The sequence below is a fragment of the Sphaeramia orbicularis genome, chromosome 19, assembly GCF_902148855.1.
Source record: "Sphaeramia orbicularis chromosome 19, fSphaOr1.1, whole genome shotgun sequence".
Classification (NCBI taxonomy): Eukaryota; Metazoa; Chordata; class Actinopteri; order Kurtiformes; family Apogonidae; genus Sphaeramia; species Sphaeramia orbicularis.
In genome coordinates, this window is record NC_043975.1 from 20,932,294 (window position 1) to 20,949,438 (window position 17,145).

The 17,145-nt window shown below is 37.0% G+C and overlaps 2 protein-coding genes across 4 annotated transcripts; one reads left to right on the plus strand and one right to left on the minus strand.

Moving 5' to 3' along the window:
• Positions 1-3,757: 3,757 nt before the first annotated feature.
• syt15 (synaptotagmin XV) lies at positions 3,758-9,407 on the minus strand. The gene is made up of 7 exons (XM_030122151.1): positions 9,271-9,407; positions 7,883-8,040; positions 7,456-7,736; positions 7,142-7,309; positions 6,966-7,074; positions 4,350-4,532; positions 3,758-3,897 (listed from the first exon to the last, which is right to left on the minus strand). The coding sequence occupies exons 1-7, from the start codon at positions 9,390-9,392 to the stop codon at positions 3,758-3,760; spliced, it is 1,161 nt and encodes a 386-aa protein (XP_029978011.1). The 5' UTR covers positions 9,393-9,407.
• A 2,297-nt stretch (positions 9,408-11,704) lies between these two features.
• On the plus strand, positions 11,705-16,784 carry LOC115410775 (flocculation protein FLO11). Of its 3 annotated transcripts, XM_030122568.1 has the most exons (3): positions 11,705-12,137; positions 14,443-15,315; positions 15,394-16,784. In XM_030122568.1, exons 2-3 carry the CDS (start codon positions 14,458-14,460, stop codon positions 16,462-16,464), a joined length of 1,929 nt encoding a protein of 642 aa, XP_029978428.1. In that variant the 5' UTR covers positions 11,705-12,137; positions 14,443-14,457; the 3' UTR covers positions 16,465-16,784. The 3 variants fall into 3 exon arrangements, with proteins under 3 accessions (XP_029978428.1, XP_029978427.1, XP_029978426.1); XM_030122567.1 differs by having other exon boundaries at positions 11,706-12,123; positions 14,443-16,784; XM_030122566.1 differs by having other exon boundaries at positions 11,707-12,137; positions 14,443-16,784.
• The last annotated feature ends 361 nt before the right edge of the window (positions 16,785-17,145 follow it).

A 17,145-nucleotide genomic window follows, 5' to 3' on the forward strand; every position in this document is an offset into this window, starting at 1 on the left:
AAAAAAATTGTAAGGACGCGGCATGAAAAAATATGAGATTTTGGTCCAAAATTCTTTTTCCTTTTAAACACTTCTAAATAATCCCAAAGGCATCAAATAGTCACATGTGAGGTATTTCAGACATTTCGAAACCCTTTTGAAGAGGGTCATTTTCGACCACCGGTACAAAAAATCGTAAGGACGCGGTATGAAAAAAAATGAGATTTTGGTCCAAAATTTTTTTTGCTTAAAAACACTTCTAAATAATCCCAAAGGCATCAAATAGTCACTTGTGAGGTATTTCAGACATTTTGAAACCCTTTTGAAGAGGGTCATTTTCGACCACCGGTAAAAAAAAATCGTAAGGACGCGGTATGAAAAAAAATGAGATTTTGGTCCAAATTTTTTTTGCTTAAAAACACTTCTAAATAATCCCAAAGGCATCAAATAGTCACTTGTGAGGTATTTCAGACATTTTGAAACCCTTTTGAAGAGGGTCATTTTCGACCACCGGTACAAAAAATCGTAAGGACGCGGTATGAAAAAAAATGAGATTTTGGTCCAAAATTTTTTTTGCTTAAAAACACTTCTAAATAATCCCAAAGGCATCAAATAGTCACTTGTGAGGTATTTCAGACATTTTGAAACCCTTTTGAAGAGGGTCATTTTGACCACAGGTAAAAAAATCGTAAGGACGCGGTATGAAAAAAAATGAGATTTTGTCCAAAATTTTTTGCTTAAAAACACTTCTAAATATCCCAAAGGCATCAAATAGTCACTTGTGAGGTATTTCAGACATTTTGAAACCTTTTGAAGAGGGTCATTTTCGACCACCGGTAAAAAAAATCGTAAGGACGCGGTATGAAAAAAAATGAGATTTTGGTCCAAAATTTTTTTTGCTTAAAAACACTTCTAAATAATCCCAAAGGCATCAAATAGTCACTTGTGAGGTATTTCAGACATTTTGAAACCCTTTTGAAGAGGGTCATTTTCGACCACCGGTAAAAAAAAATCGTAAAGGACGCGGTATGAAAAAAAATGAGATTTTGTCCAAATAATTTTTTTGCTTAAAAACACTTCTAAATGATCCCAAAGGCATCAAATAGTCACTTGTGAGGTATTTCAGACATTTTGAAACCCTTTTGAAGAGGGTCATTTTCGACCACCGGTAAAAAAAAATCGTAAGGACGCGGTATGAAAAAAATATGAATTTTGGTCCAAAATTTTTTTTGCTTAAAAACACTTCTAATAATCCAAAGGCATCAAATAGTCAATTGTGAGGTATTTCAGACATTTTTGAATCCCTTTTTGAAAGCGGTCATTTTTTCTACCACCGCTTACAAAAATCGTTAAGGCACGCGGTACTGAAAAAAAATGAGCGATTTTTGTACAAACTTTTTTTTTCGCTTAAAAAACAATTCTAAATAACCCCAAAGGCATCCAATAGTCACTGTGAGGTGATGTTCAAGACATTTTGAACACCATGTTTGAAGAGGGTCCTTTTCTACCACCGGCTACAAAACATTCCGTAAGGATGCGGTATGTAAAAAAATAGATTTTTGTACGAAAATTTTTTTTTCCGCTAAAAACACTTCTAAACTAATCCTCCAAATGGCAAGTCCCATAGTCACTTGTGAGGTAATTTCAGCCATTTTAAACCCTTTTTGAAGAGGGTCATTTTCGACCACCGGTACAAAAAATCGTAAGGACGCGGTATGAAAAAAAAAACATATTTTGGTCCAATTTTTTTTTTTCTTAAAAACATTTCCAAATAATCCCAAAGGAATCAAATAGTCACATGTGAGGTATTTCAGACATTTTGAAACCCTTTTGAAGAGGGTCATTTTCAACCACTGGTAAAAAAAAAATCGTAAGGACGCGGTATGAAAAAAATGAGATTTTGGTAAAAAATTCCTTTTTCCTTAAAAACACTTCTAAATAATCCCAAAGACATCAAATAGTCGCATGTGAGGTTTTTCAGACATTTTGAAACCTTTTTGTAGAGGGTCATTTTCAACTACCGGTACAAAAAATCGTAAGGACGCGGTATGAAAAAAAAAAGAGATTTCATTCAAAAAATGTTTTTGCTTTAAAATACTTCTAAACAATCCCAAAGGCATCAAATAGTCACATGTGAGGTATTTGAGACATTTTGAAACCATTTTGAAGAGGGTCATGTTCGACCACCCGTACAAAAAATTTTAAGGACGCGATATGAAAAAAAATGAGATTTTGGTCAAAAATATTTTTTGCTTAAAAACACTTCTAAATGATCCCAAAGGCATCAAATACTCATTTGTAAGTTATTTCAGACATTTTGAAACCCTTTTGAAGAGGGTCATTTTCAACCACTGGTACAAAAAATCGTAAGGACGCGGTATGAAAAAAAAAAAGAGAATTTGATCCAAAATTTTTTTTGGCTTAATAAAGCTTCTAAACAATCCCAATGGCATCAAATAGTAACATGTGAGGTGTTTCAGTCATTTTGAAACCATTTTGAAGAGGGTTATTTTCGACCACCGGTAAAAAAAAATTGTAAGGACGCGTTTTGAAAAAAAAATGAGATTTTTGTCCAAAATTTTTTTTAACTTAAAAACACTTCTAAATAATCCCAAAGGCATCAAATACTAACTTGTGAGGTATTTCAGACATTTTGAAACCATTTGAAGAGGGTCATTTTCTACTGCTGGTAAAAACAAAAATCGTAAGGAAGCGTCACGAAAAAAAATGAGATTTTGGTCCAAAATTCTTTTTCCTTAAAAACATTTCTAAATAATCCCAAAGGCATCAAATGGTCACATGTAAGGTATTTCAGACATTTCGAAGCCCTGTTGAAAAGGGTCATTTTTCACAACCGGTACAAAAAATCGTCCAATCGTCCAAAGGCAAAGGCATCAATTAATCACATGTGAGGTGTTTCAGACATATTGAACCAATTTTGAAGAGGGTCATTTTATTACCACTGGTACAAAAAATCGTAAGGGTACAGTATGAAAAAAAATGAGATTTTGGTCCAAAATTTTCTTTGCTTCAACACACATCTAAACAATCCCAAAGGCATCAAATACTCACATGTTAGGCATTTCAGACATTTTGAAACTTTTTTGAAGAGGTTCATTTTCGACCACCGGCACAAAAAATCATAAGGTATGAAAAAAAAAAAAATTTTTGGTCCAAATTTTTTTTTGCTTAAAAATACTTCTAAACAATCCCAATGGCATCAAATACTCACATGTGAGGTATTTCAGACATTCTGAAACCCTTTTGAAGAGGGTCATTTTCGACCACCGGTACAAAAATATCGTAAGGACGCGGTATGAAAAAAAAAAGAGATTTTGGTCCAAAATTTTTTTTTGCTTAAAAATACTTCTAAACAATCCCAAATGCATCAATTAATCACATGTGAGGTATTTCAGACATTTTGAAACCCTTTTGAAGAGGGTCATTTTTTTACCACTGGTACAAAAAATCATAAGGGCACGGTATTAAAAAAAAATGAGATTTTGGTCAAAAAAATGTTTTGCTTAAAAATACTTCTAAACAATCCCAAAGGCATCAATTTGTCACCTGTGATTTATTTCAGACCTTTTGAAACCATTGTGAAGAGTGTCATTTTCGACCACCGGTAGAAGAAATTGTAAGGTTTTTTTATTAAAAAAAACACCATTCACAGAGATAGAGGTAGTGATTGAGATATGTATGAAAAAAATGAGATTTTGGTCAAATTTTTTTTTGCTTAAAAATACTTCTAAATGATCCTAAAGCTCATGTTTTTTTGTTAAATAGGGCGGCTCAGGCCATGCCACAGTTTGACCGGCTCCTGTGGTGTGTTGACCATATCCATCCAATGCTGCAGCTGTGGACCCCTAGCGTACATGAAGGGCCCCAAAACCAGAACTCCCAGCAGGGTCGGGGGCTCTGGAAGAAACAGAACAAAGTCATGAGCATGTGAGACATCTTTTCTATGCAGCTGGAGGGCAAATGCCAAAAAAAATGTTCTAAATTTGAACATAGAAGGTTAAATGTCCACCAGTTAAAGCTTTTTCTTCTATGAGTCAAGTTATATTTGTGGTAGGTGGTCTTTCTCCAACCCACACAAGACTGAAACTTAAAAAAAAAAGTCTTTAACCAGAAGTGTAATCAGCTGGTGTACAATATGTGCATAAACATACATTATATACAGATTAATAAACAGATTATAATATGCAGTAGTACAATGAATGTGGTAATAGACATAATAAATGGATATATTTGAAACAGACACCAGGAGTTTGTTGGCATAGCACAAAAATGTTTAATATAGTCAAAACATCTGTTTTCCCACTAGAGGAGACCTTCTCTCAGTTGTCTTCAGGTAAAGCTGTACTCACCTGAGCGGATGCTGTTTGGTTGCTGCAGCTCAAACCTCAGACAGGCTTCGTCCAGGTTCTGTGGTCGGAGTTTAAAACTCATCCTGTAGTTAAAGTAGGGGTTTGCTTCACCGTTCAGCACACAGCTCCGCTTACTCTTAACCACTTGGGTATGTATCTGCAAGCTCACCTGGACACATACACCTAACAAATACAAACTTTTCATCAGTCTTAGATAATAGTTCTTCCCCAGTGAAACACAATATTGGTGTTTTTTGTATTTTTGCACACAGGTCCATTAACCTCAGAGACTTAAACAGCCACAGGCAACTAAAAGCATCTACTGATCTAATGTTTGATAATTATTGAACCACTAATCCTAGCAATATACATAGATAAGTCAGGTAAAATACAGTTTCTCAGCTTTTCAATGGCATCATATGTCACCCATTTGCAGGTTCAGAGGTTCTGTAGAGAACTTAGAAACACTGTCTGCATTGATTCACCAATAAAACCCATGTGGTTTGCCAAATGGAAGTCGTTGAAAAAAATTACTTTTGCTTCAGTTTTTTCTAATCTAATCTATTTATTTATTTAGTTTATTTGTCAGGGATAGTGCACATGTATAATGAACAGCTGTACAGAGACATCATAAATATGCCGCATTATAGCTTAACTGCTAATTTGCACCCATAGTCCCCAGACAGGAACCAAAAAAAATGCATGAAAATTCAAACTAATTAAAATACAACAATGAAAGTATAGCATGTTAAAAGTTTTTTTGTTGTTTTTTTAAAAATAATTACCAGACTGGTTTGCTTTTAGCCACTGTTTGAATAGTGTTTGATGGTGGGATTTGTGGATCATTCCCTTTTTTACATGTTACAGACTGTTCCAGTATTTAAGTTCCCTTCATGGAGAGTGTATTTTATCTTTGAATTAACTCTGACTTAAGAAAACATATACATGCTCAATAAATTAAATATACTAAAATAGTTGTTTTTTGCTGAAAACTACAGAAGATAAAATCATTGGCTGTGATAAATCACTTAAAGGAGCAATATTTTTCTTTCTTCAAATGGAATTATGCATTTTAAAACATTTCCCTGTGGTCTACATAAACTGTAAATGCTGTTCTTGGGTCTGAATCCTTCATTAAGTAAACTCCATAGGTCCATCTTAAACCCTATTTCTGAGTAATGACACCAGAATGGTCGTTCTGAGCGCTGGCCCTTTAAATGCACAGGAGACACTTCATACCCCACCCCCTTCAGGTTATTGACTGTGCTGCTCTATCCTGTTCAACCAACAGCTGAATATTTTAGGTAATCGGCTCAAAGTTTGGACATATTTTCAGTGTGGACTACAACCACTGCTGCTAACAAACAATTATGGCATATTCGGAGAAATGTTGGTTAGAAGTCTTGACCTTGTATGTGCAAATGTCGTGACATAACTAGTTATACATGTAAAAAAAAAAAAAAAAAAAAAAAGGACCAGTGGCCCTGTAGCTTACCAGTAAAATGAAAAGCTTTGGGAAATGTATCCAGATGCCATTTATTATCACCCAGTTATGTGTATTTATTATATCAGAGAAATAGTCCATGTTTTGGTCATATTCCAATCAGATCTGTAAAAAATTGAAATTCCAACTTGATATCATTATATTTACTGATTTATTGTATCAATCCACTTCCTATCTCTTATAATGGGAAAATTTGTCAAAGTTGCACCAAATCCAGAATCCGATCCAGATCGAAATAATTTCAATACCTTGTGTTGACATCATCATAAAGAAGCTGTATACCAAGTTTGAAGTCAGTCAGAACTGTAGTTTCAGAGAAGAAGACGATTGAAATGTTTTCCCCATAAGAGCCCATGTTAAATTTTTCGTAAGTTCCCGGATCCAGAAGAAGATCCTGATCAGCATGTGGACATTATGTTTTGGTCATCTCCCCATCAGGGCTGGACTGTAGAAATTTCAAGCTGATATCATTTATATTTACTGAGTTATTGCATCGATCCACTTCCTATCTCTTAAAATGGGGACATTTTTCAAAGTCACACCAAATCCAGAATCAGATCCGGATCCAAATAATTTCACAAACTTTTGCTGACATCATCATAAAGGATCTGTATACCAAGTTTGAAGTCAATCAGAATTGTAGTTTCGGAGAAGAAGACGACTGAAATTTTTGTAACGGATGACAGACGACGACAGACGACGACAGACGACGGCAGACGACGGCAGACGACGACAGACGACGACAGACGACGACAGACGACGACGACGCCGGACGCCACATGACGCCGCATGACGCCGCATGACGACAAAAGCTTACGGCCTGTCTGCTGGTTAGCTAAAAATTAAGCAGGAATTAAAACAGGTTGTAGAAATCCACTTGATTTTTACCAAAATGAATATAAAGATAGCTTTGCAGCACCTGGAGTGCTCAAATTCAACCTTTTTGAACTATTAGGGTCCAAATACACAAATAAATGTACCAAAGACTAATAAATGTAGGTTAAGCAAAATATGACCCCTTTAAGAAATGTTAGATGTCAGTAATCTTGCATTTTGAAGTCACCACAAAAACAGTTCTGGGTCATTAAGGGTTAACATGGACATCCTCCTACCTGCACCTGTGAGCAGCTGGAGACCACGAGCCCTCAGAAACACCACAGATAGTCTCTGCAGGGAGGGACTGTAGCACAGAGATATCTGGACATCACCCAGCTCTGAACACTGTGAAATGTGGAAAGATTAGGAGTTGTTATTCTTGAATATTGTGCTTGTGTAAATGCAAACAGACCTGTGTGTCGTCCTCCTTCTCCAGGTCCCTCCACATCACCCTGCCTGCCTGACCGAGCTCTCCCTGCAGAGGAAACAGCACCCGGCCCACTGCGTGGCGTTTGGCATCCTGCTCCACACTCAGCACACACACACTCAGGGTGCTCTGAAGGACACACACTCCAGACACCTGAGGCAGAAACATAACATTAACACACACTAGATGACATGATGATATAAGTAAAGTTCATAGATGGGCTGTGATGAAATCTGATCAGAATATTGAGCCTCTTCATTTTTTATAACAGGTACTTCTATACATGTGTTTGTCTTCACCTGAAAAACAAAGCAGTCACTGAACTCTGGGTCAGGACCTGTACCACGGGCCTTGGCCTGGCGGGGCCGCCGGTCGTCAGGTAGAAGCCGGACTTCTACTAGTGTGACGTTGCCATGGAAACGAGGAGGGAGGTTGCCAAGACGCATCAGAGAGACCATGAGCTGCTCGCTGCTGTGTCGATACTCCACTGAGAAGCAGAGACGAGTGGCCATACCGGGAGGCGGGGCCACAGGAGAAACAGAGTAAAGACCCGCCAGAACTGTCCCAACTGGGTACCAACCTGATGGAGACAGGTCACATGAACATAGATGTACAGTAGAGTATATAAACATGTCTTCATTTTGGTAATTTTCCAACAAAGAGGCTTACATTTTAATATATTTCAAGTCTTTATGTTGAAATTAGACTCAGCTATTTTAAACCTACTCCTCACTGAGAGGGATCCACGGTGGGCTAGTATGTCCCTCTGAGCCTCCATCTTCATCTCCATCTCCACCTCTTTTTCCTTTCCCTCTGTATTTTGCAAATCTTTATGGTTTTGTGTCACAAAACGGGGCGGCAAGGCGAAAGGGATATCACTGGGCCTTTGACAGAGAAAAAATGATTTACATTAGTCATTTATGCTTCACTTTTCTCTACAGACTCATTTACAAAGTAGTTTAAATTTTGCTATCGATCGTAACTTAACATCAAGAACCAGTTTTCTACAGTCTCATCTAAAATAGAAATTTCAGAGCCAAAACTAACAAAAGAATTTTGTGCTTATAACTACAGTCACATAGGAAATAATTACTTGTTTTCTAGATCAGCTGATATTCTATGATGTCTGCAGCATTTAATATGTCAATACAGTGATATATTAAATGCACCTAACTGTTAATGGTTAATGTTTAAAATGATTAAAGTTATTATTGTTTTGGCTTTTTACCCCACCCCCCGAAGGGGAGGCAAGGGGTATTGTTTTTAGTTCAGTTTATTTGTTTGTTTGTTTGTTTGTTAACACTCTAACAGCAAAACTATTGGTTGAATTCATACCAAATTTGGTTTGTAGATTGCCAGTGACCCAGAATAAATGTCATTACATTTTGGAAAAAAAAGGTCAAAGTTAAAATTTTTTATGAATTTTTAAATTTTGTATTTTTTTTCCCCCTTTACTTATAATGGGCAAAATTTCACATGTCTGTAGCAGCAAAACCATTATTTGAATTCATACCAAATTAGGTTTATAGATTTCCAGTGACCCAGAATAGATGTCATTGCATTTTGGGAAAAGTAGGTCAAAGTTCAAATTTTTTAAGAATTTTTAAAAATCTTTTTTTTTCCCATTTACTTACAATGAGAGGAATTTCACATGTCTATTAAAACATCGATTTTGTTTCAATTTACTTAAAACTTGGCATATAACATATATAGAGTCAATTGATTTGCTAACATTACCACATGCAGAGACATGATGACATCAGCTGGTTTCGTTTTGTTTTTGTTTTAGAATGCTATCATTGCAGCACTGTAGTTAATTATTTGTGCTGATTTTGGGAGGTTATTTTTGTCATTTACCAGGAATGTAGCAGAAGCTGATCACTACTGATTTGGCTGTCCAAATCAGGCTCAATATTGTCATCATAAATGTTTTTGCAATGATCATTCAAATGTAATTATTAAATATTTGTGATAAATAAATGTAATGGTGATGGGATTAGAAAAAATAGCATATTTTTAGCATAATGTAAAACACTGATACTTATATATCTTTGAATGACTTATATACTTAAAACAGACTTTGGTCTTTGAGGGGTTTTTTTTGTTGAACTCACATCGTCCAGGAGCCTTGAGAAACCAGTAGGACCGGAGCAGAGCATGCTGGTACAGACGGTACAGTGGAGATCAGCTCCTGGTATTGACTCTGATCTTTTCTCCTCCACAGGTAATAAACCATCAAACCCAGCAGCAAAAGCACCACGACCCCAACAGACAAACCGACAGCTAACACCAGCCTCTGGTCTGAATGAGCACAAACACACATAAACATAAGAGGGAGTCACAACAAAAGGCAGTTAGATATGGTTTATTTTCTGCTCACCTGTCATTGGAGTAAAATTTCAGCTCAAATTTCAACAGAGAAGTGTTTTCTTTCAGAGTTATCGCAGATGGTGTGAAGAAGCTATTTTTGCATTAAGTACATACAAGTCTATTACACCAAACTTCTTTTGTTTGTGAGGAACCTACTGCAAGTTGCGCTCCGTTAGCAGTGGTCTTGTAACATGTGGTTATTTCTCACCATTTCACACTCTTATCAAGCTTTTTGTGTAGCTGCCATATCCTCCTGAGACCCAGGAAAGTGAAAATTTTAGCTTTTTTACAATTTTAAACAATTGTCTTGATTAGAAACTGCATAATTCAACATTTTTTTTTACACTTTTAACATTAATTCTATTTCTTTTTCGCTAGAATGTCCTTTGCAATGAATAACATTTTTTAAGTAAAACTGCAAAACTTTTGTCCCCTACAGAGGAAAAACATGCATTGCTGGGTCTCAGGAGGATATCCAACCCCTTTAAAGGACCATACCAGACCATTTTTTTGTTCAAGGACCGATTATCAGATGTTTTACAACACTACATGTGCAGAAACTGACTTTAATAGTGACTGATACGGAGGATTCTCAACTGAATTTACTGAAACTGAGGGAAAATAGTAGCTGAAAAATAATATTCACTTATATCTAGATTTTTTGCAGTTTCTTTCATTAAAAATATTCACATTGATTATCAGACAGGTTCATATCTCAGGTCAGCTTTATCATGACAGAACATGGAAATGTGCTCCTATTTAACTGAAATACTCTTACATTTCAGATCAATAAGGAGATGATGACAATGACAACAAGAATGATCCTCTGTTTGAAAGTGGAAAAGATTCAGTAAGTGAATAGCATATCTAATAATAATAAAAAAGAACAATCATGTTGATTAATGCCCCTTGCAATATTTTTTCTAGAAGTGGAAAAACTGTAGAAGAGTGAACAAGTTTCATTTTCAACAACTAAATAATAATCAACACAAAAAGCTCTTATTGTAGTTAATATGACATATTTACTATGACATAATGTGGGAGGTTTCTGAGCTACCAAAGCTGATTTAGTGATGTTTGAAAACAATCCTGCAAAGTCTGTGTCAGCACCACGCCTTCTGATCTACTTACAGAGCAGTGCACATTGACCTTTGACTTTAAGTTCAAAGGTCAAGGTTGCTGTGACCTCAGTAATGCCTCCAGGGTCTGGTTTTCTAATTTGGCAGATATGTTCACTTGGACTTGAGAATGGACTGGATGAATGGTACAGTTTTGGTAGACAAAGGTAAAGGTTGTGACCTCACAAGCACTTTTTTTTTTTTTTTTTGCCCTGACTGCTAGTAACGCAAAGAACTGCAGAAACAGATTGTGATGAGGATAGTGAATGCATCTGTCTGAACTGAAGGTTCTTGTTCAGGTGTTAATTCCTTTCACTTAGATGCTCATTTCAACAATTATAGTGATTTAGACAAACTAATCAGCTATCAATCATTATTATTATCAAACTTTAAAGATCCACACTCAGTTGAGATCTAATTTATATGATTGAGATTTGTTACATATTTGTGATCTTACACGTTCTATTAACCATTTTATACACAGTTTAACCAAATGTTTGATAAACAATCCATTTAATAAATACTTTAGGTCCACTATTACAGGGGCAATGGCTGACATGGTAAAAGCTCATATTTTTACATAACATTAGCGCGAAATTTAACATCCAAGTAATTAAATCACCACCTAATTGAATGTTTGATTTACATATAATATTTTGAGATATTATTTCTTACATTGTCCTGATAAAAAAAACATTCCTGGCACCAAAGCCACTGAAAACATCCTAATCTAAAAAGCAAAAAATAAAGGTTAAATTAAACACAATGCTAATTTTCATCAATCTGGAATTTATATCACATGGGCAAAATGAAATTTTTCAGCCATCCTTCTATTTTTTTATTTATTATTTGGGCATTTTTGCAAAAGTATGCATCTACCAGTCCATAGATTTATTTATTTATTTATTTATTTTTGCTGGTTTTAAAAATGAAGACTATTAATTATTAATATGAAGCATGTGACACTGAACTGAAGTTGCACATCTCTTAGATTTGACCTCATGATGTTTATTTACTGGATTCAGCAAAGCTTTAATTATTGATTTATACATGAAAATTGAATTCTAAAATAATGTCACATATCATCAGACACATACATGGACAACACGCACCTTGACTGTTCAGAGATTGGACAGCACCTAATGAGATGACGGCTAATCCTCAGAGCTAAAGGCAGAGTAATAGGCCTCTCGTGGACGCACACTCACACTAATACAGACGTCACACACATTCACAAACCTCATATTTAGAGCAATTCCAGTTTCACATGGAAAAAGAAGAAGAGATAAAGAAGATCCAGCTGAATAATAGTCACAGAAGGAGAAAATACAGTGTGTTTACAGGTATGTGTGGAGTCCAGAAACAGGGGAGGTGATCTTCTTAAGAAGTGAGAGAGTGAAGGAAGAGTGGTACGAATGTGAGCCACCGTTTAGCATTGTCTGCTCTGTGACTGGACAGAGGGAAAAACCATAACACAAGGTGTAAACGGAAAGGTAAGAGGTTATTTTCCTAATTCTTATCCCATCAGACTATGCTCTAATACCATCATGTGTGTAGTTACAAGAGCGTCTATTCTGTAAAGTCTTGATATGATAAGATTGAGAGTCTGTGGGTCAGTTTGGGACAAAGGTTTAACTGAATGGAAGTGAGTTATAAGGTAAATACATATGCACTGATAATGTTTTATGAGCTAAACCTAAGTACAGAAGTCTTTATTTTAACTAAATGTACCAGCATTCATTTGACTAAAGCCTTGGCCTTATATGTTTTTGTCTTTTTTTTTTTTCTTTGGGGTTAGTATATAAATAAAGAGGAAGGAGAAAAAGCTGTAGCAGCCCAGAGTAAAAAAAAAACAGTTAATTTATTTTATATCACTTTTTCTTTCTCATTATTTTTTTCTTTTTGCTTCTGTGACATCTTACAACTAAAGCCAAATGGCCTCTTTAATCAGTCTCAATTAATCCACATTATGTCTGAATAATCAAATAATCTGGATTGTGTAATCCCATTAGGCTAATCTGGCAGTGCTTGTGTGTCTTTGTGTGTCTGTGTGTCTGTGTGTGTGTGTGTGCGTGTGTGTGTGTGTGTGTGTGTGCGTGTGTGCGTGTGTGTGTGTGTGTGTGCTTATACTAACAGGGTATGCACGTGAGACAAAGCAAGAAAAGATTATGGATCCCCTACAGACATGTTAACAGGAGCAAAAAAAAAAAAAAAAAAAAAAAAAACACTTTACAAAACAAATATATTTGCCAAATATGTGAATATTGTTAATTTATTTTACCAAAACACATAGCATCTGTGTGCTAAAGAAACAAAATCTCATATCTTGGTATTAATCACTTCATATCTAAATATAGAGTATATATAGTTCTGTGCAAAAGTGTCAGACCAACATTAGGCTTGTAGGTTTAATAAAGTTATAACACAAATGCTTTTCTCAGTTTCTGTATTAAGATACAATTAAACAGCTTCTATAAACCACAGTGGTAGTATTTAATGTGACCACCACCCTTTGCACTTAATATGTCTTTTACCCTTTTGTTGAGACAATATGAGATTTATCACATTCATTTTCTGATGTTTTATAAAAGGTTTCATTCAATAAATGTCAGATGTTTCTAACTTTTTCCGCTGCTTCTTGTCATGGGATCAGGGGTCACATTAAATAGTGACTTTGACATTTATAGCCCATTTAGTTCAGTTTTTTGTGTGTCTTTTAGGGCTGTGAACATATTATATGCATTTTCTTGCTGTATCTGGAGAAAAGAGAAGGAGAAATTAAAAAAAAAAAAAAAAATCTGCTCATTTTAACCTTACAGAAATGCCAAAGCTAAAGGTGGCTAAGACTCTTTTGCACAATACTGTTGATGAAATGGAAATCAAGGCTAAAACTAAAGCTAGCAGTGAAAAAATTATTTTAACTGAAATAAGAATAAACAGTGACAACAATGCAATGCAACAATGACGAAAACAAAACATAAGAGGGTAAAATCAGTGTGATTTTGATTTTATATTTCTCAAAGTTTTTTTTGTTCTTTTGTTTTTTTTTTAATTTGGCTAGGAGTGCTAATCACTATACTTTGCATTTTTCCATCTAACCATAGGAGTTGTCTCATTATACCTCAAAAAACAAAGTTAAAAAAAAAAAAAAAAAGAAAAATCTAAACAAATCCCTAGAAATTTGTCAAACCACAACCAAATTAAAATCAAAAAATAAATTAATAAAATGTTTAATTACAAAAAAAAAAGAAGTATTATAACTCTTGTGTTACATTCAGTCTCCGTCTTGTACGAACTTGTGTCCAGATGATGAAAAATGTCACACGAACTTGCCATGAAAATAAAATGTTCATCATTATATCACACCTGGACACAAGATGTTTCCTATACCCCTGAAATTTAACTGCATTATATTTCTTTACATTATCTGTCAATCTGCCTATATGGACATGTGACACATGACAGATGTGGCCCTATATCTGCAGTGATACTCATACACTTATGTATCTATTTAGACATACACACATTGTACATTTACATAGATCCTCTGCTTATGACAGGATATGAGACAGAGTAAAACATGTATGTACATCCTACGTGTAGTAGGTTATGTACAGTTTATTGTCTGTATACGCTCTAAATGTTTTCACCTCATATGTGCAAAATAGTTCATAAAATCTAATCATAAAATCAAAATATTTACATATTTTACATGTGACAATGTATGTGTATGCATGTCACTCTGCACAGATGAACAATAAATCCACCATAAATGCATTTCTTTTTCCTTACTTGCAGTTTTATGCTGTTGCCATGGCGAGGCCAGGTCGCCCTGCGTCTGAGAGCTACCAGCCCGTCTGCTGCTCAGTCAGTCAGTCTGTGTCTTACTCCAGTGAGACAGGGATAGTGGGGGTGGAGGACGACGATGAGGCGCCCATCTTCTCCCTCTCTAAGAGCTCAATGGATGTGGTCATGGGGACGGGACAACCCCATAAGCGTGACCCGGCCTGGAGCAGACTGGACCTAAGACGGAGCTCAAGCACCAACACACACCCTGAGCAGAACTCAGTGACCCACCAGCACCTTTATCCCAACACGTGGCAGCATGCGAACTCCCCAAACAACCAGGTATTGCTTACAAAGCAGAACCTAGACCTGCACAACCCTCCTGCACTCAGTGAGCGCTGGATCACCAACATGCAGCGCTGGAGTGGGTGCAGCAGCAGCACCCACAGTCGCAGCAGCACTCCAGAGACGGTAGTGTGGAGGGGAACACATTCACGCCCCTGGAGTCTAACCCAGGAAGCTGCTGGTTCTGTTACACCTGACTCTCCTGTCACCAAAGCATCCCCTTCCCCGACCATACCTCCATTTATTTCACCTTTGCACTCCCCCACTCTCCCCCTGGTAGATGTTTTCTCATCTCCTTCTCCTTCGCCATATTGTCTGTCCACACATCTGCAGGAAGACTTACCCTTGCCTGCACCTTTGCCACTTCCGTCACCTTTACAAAACACCTCACCACCATTATCAAACCCAGCTAATCTCCTTCACATGGAAGATGATGGCTTCCCTGAGAGTCAACCACTCTCCTTTACATTTCCTTCACCAGTCCCTTCCTCTGTTAGTCTAGGAAAAGGAGGTCTAGTTTCACATCCTGGAGGCCTTGTTGACAAAGTGATGGAAAGCCCTGAAAGAGATGTAAAAAGAGAGCAAATGTTTGGTTACCTGTTGACTAATCCTGTGCCAGAGGGTCAGGAATCAGGCCGAGGACCTTCAGTCTGCTATCTAGAGTTGCCAGGTCAAAACCTTTCGATGGGCCGAAGTTGGAAGACACCTCTGGTTTCTTCATTAAGTGACTCCCATTTGGGCAACTGCTGCAGGTGCAGTCACTCCAGAGAGTCAAACAGAGCCGCAAATATAGAGGTGATCAGGGAAGAAGGTACAATGACATCCCAGGTGGACCTTGTAGATGCAGCTGTGCAGACAGTTTCTCCTGTTGCCTCTTGGTCGAACCTCAGGAAGAACGTTTCAAACTCCATCATGGGCTCCCACTCCCTCTTGGGTTCTCCTCCTGGCTCAAGACTAAACCTAAGATGCTCAGTTGGGTCTCACTCCAACCTGGTGTCTCCATCCTCCAGCATGTTCCCTGCAAGCAGTGGAGAAGATGATAGGGAATATGCAGATGGCCCGTTATGGGATGAAAACTTGGCTTCCTACCATGATCTGTACAGGAAGAGGTCCTGTTTGAAGAACCACGGGGGGGAGAGGGACGAGCTGGGGAGGAGGAGCAGTATGAAGCAGGTGCAGTGGGATGAGGAAGGGATGACGTGGGATATACATGGAGCATCTGTGGAGCCAGAAGTACTGGTTTCAGCAATAAAGAAACATCTGGAACTCAAGATCACAGAGGAACCAAAAACCCCTCAGCTAGTAAAACGTTCATCAAAGAAGAAAAAGGCACCAAAGCCTCCTGTGAGTCTAAAAGTTGTTGATCAGAATGCCCCGGCGATTGTTAATACATCAAGCTGTGGGCTGGTGGCTGGAGGTGAGGTGAAGAAAGACGCAGTCAAAGAGAGGAAGCAGGAGGAAGGAGGCAAAAAAGACGGAGTAGCAGAGTCTGTGAGGAAAGTCAGTAAAACGGATGGACATAACACAAGAGAAGACAAGAGAGGAGAAGAAATGGAGGTGTTAGAGGAGGCAGGAGCAGCTTGCAGTGAGTCGCCATCACATGGGAGTGGACACAGTCGGAAGAGGAATGTGATCAGGTCTCTGAGGAGGCCCGGGTGGTGTGGAGGCTCCAGGAAGGCTGATGACTGATGCTAAAGACTAATATAACCTACAACTACCCATTACATGCAAATAACCACTATTCAGTTTACAGTTTTAACCATTTGCACAAACAACACCGTAGACATTTCTGCTTGTTTAAACATTAAACTGTATGTTACCAGGTATATTTTTTCACTTAAAACTTATAATACTATGACATCTACAAATTGCTTGATCTATTTTGTTGACTTATGGGTTTACATCATATCAAATGTTTCTAATGTTTCAGTCTAATGGCCTATTTGATTTCTTATCATTCCAGTCACATTCTCATTATTTAAGTTAACATTTCAAATCCCCCAAAACACAATTCTGCACTGGCTTGTGTTACAAATCACCAAACCCATATCTGGTATAATATTTCTGGGCCATTAGGAGTTTTTGCACCACAGGTTATATACAGGAAATAAGTAAATAAACTATGCAAAAAGTAAAAGGTGCTACGATGAATCTTTCATGGGAACTTTACATTAGACCAACCCATTGGTGTGGAATGACGTAATGTAACTACACATCATTAAAGTAACATCAATAAAAGTTTAATATCTCTAATCATAATTTTTGTGCCTGGGAATACCAGGAGGACACCGAAAACAGCTCCCGTGATCCTATGTTACTTCATAGCATCATCTATTACATCATCTTATTCCTTAGATGAACAAGAATAAA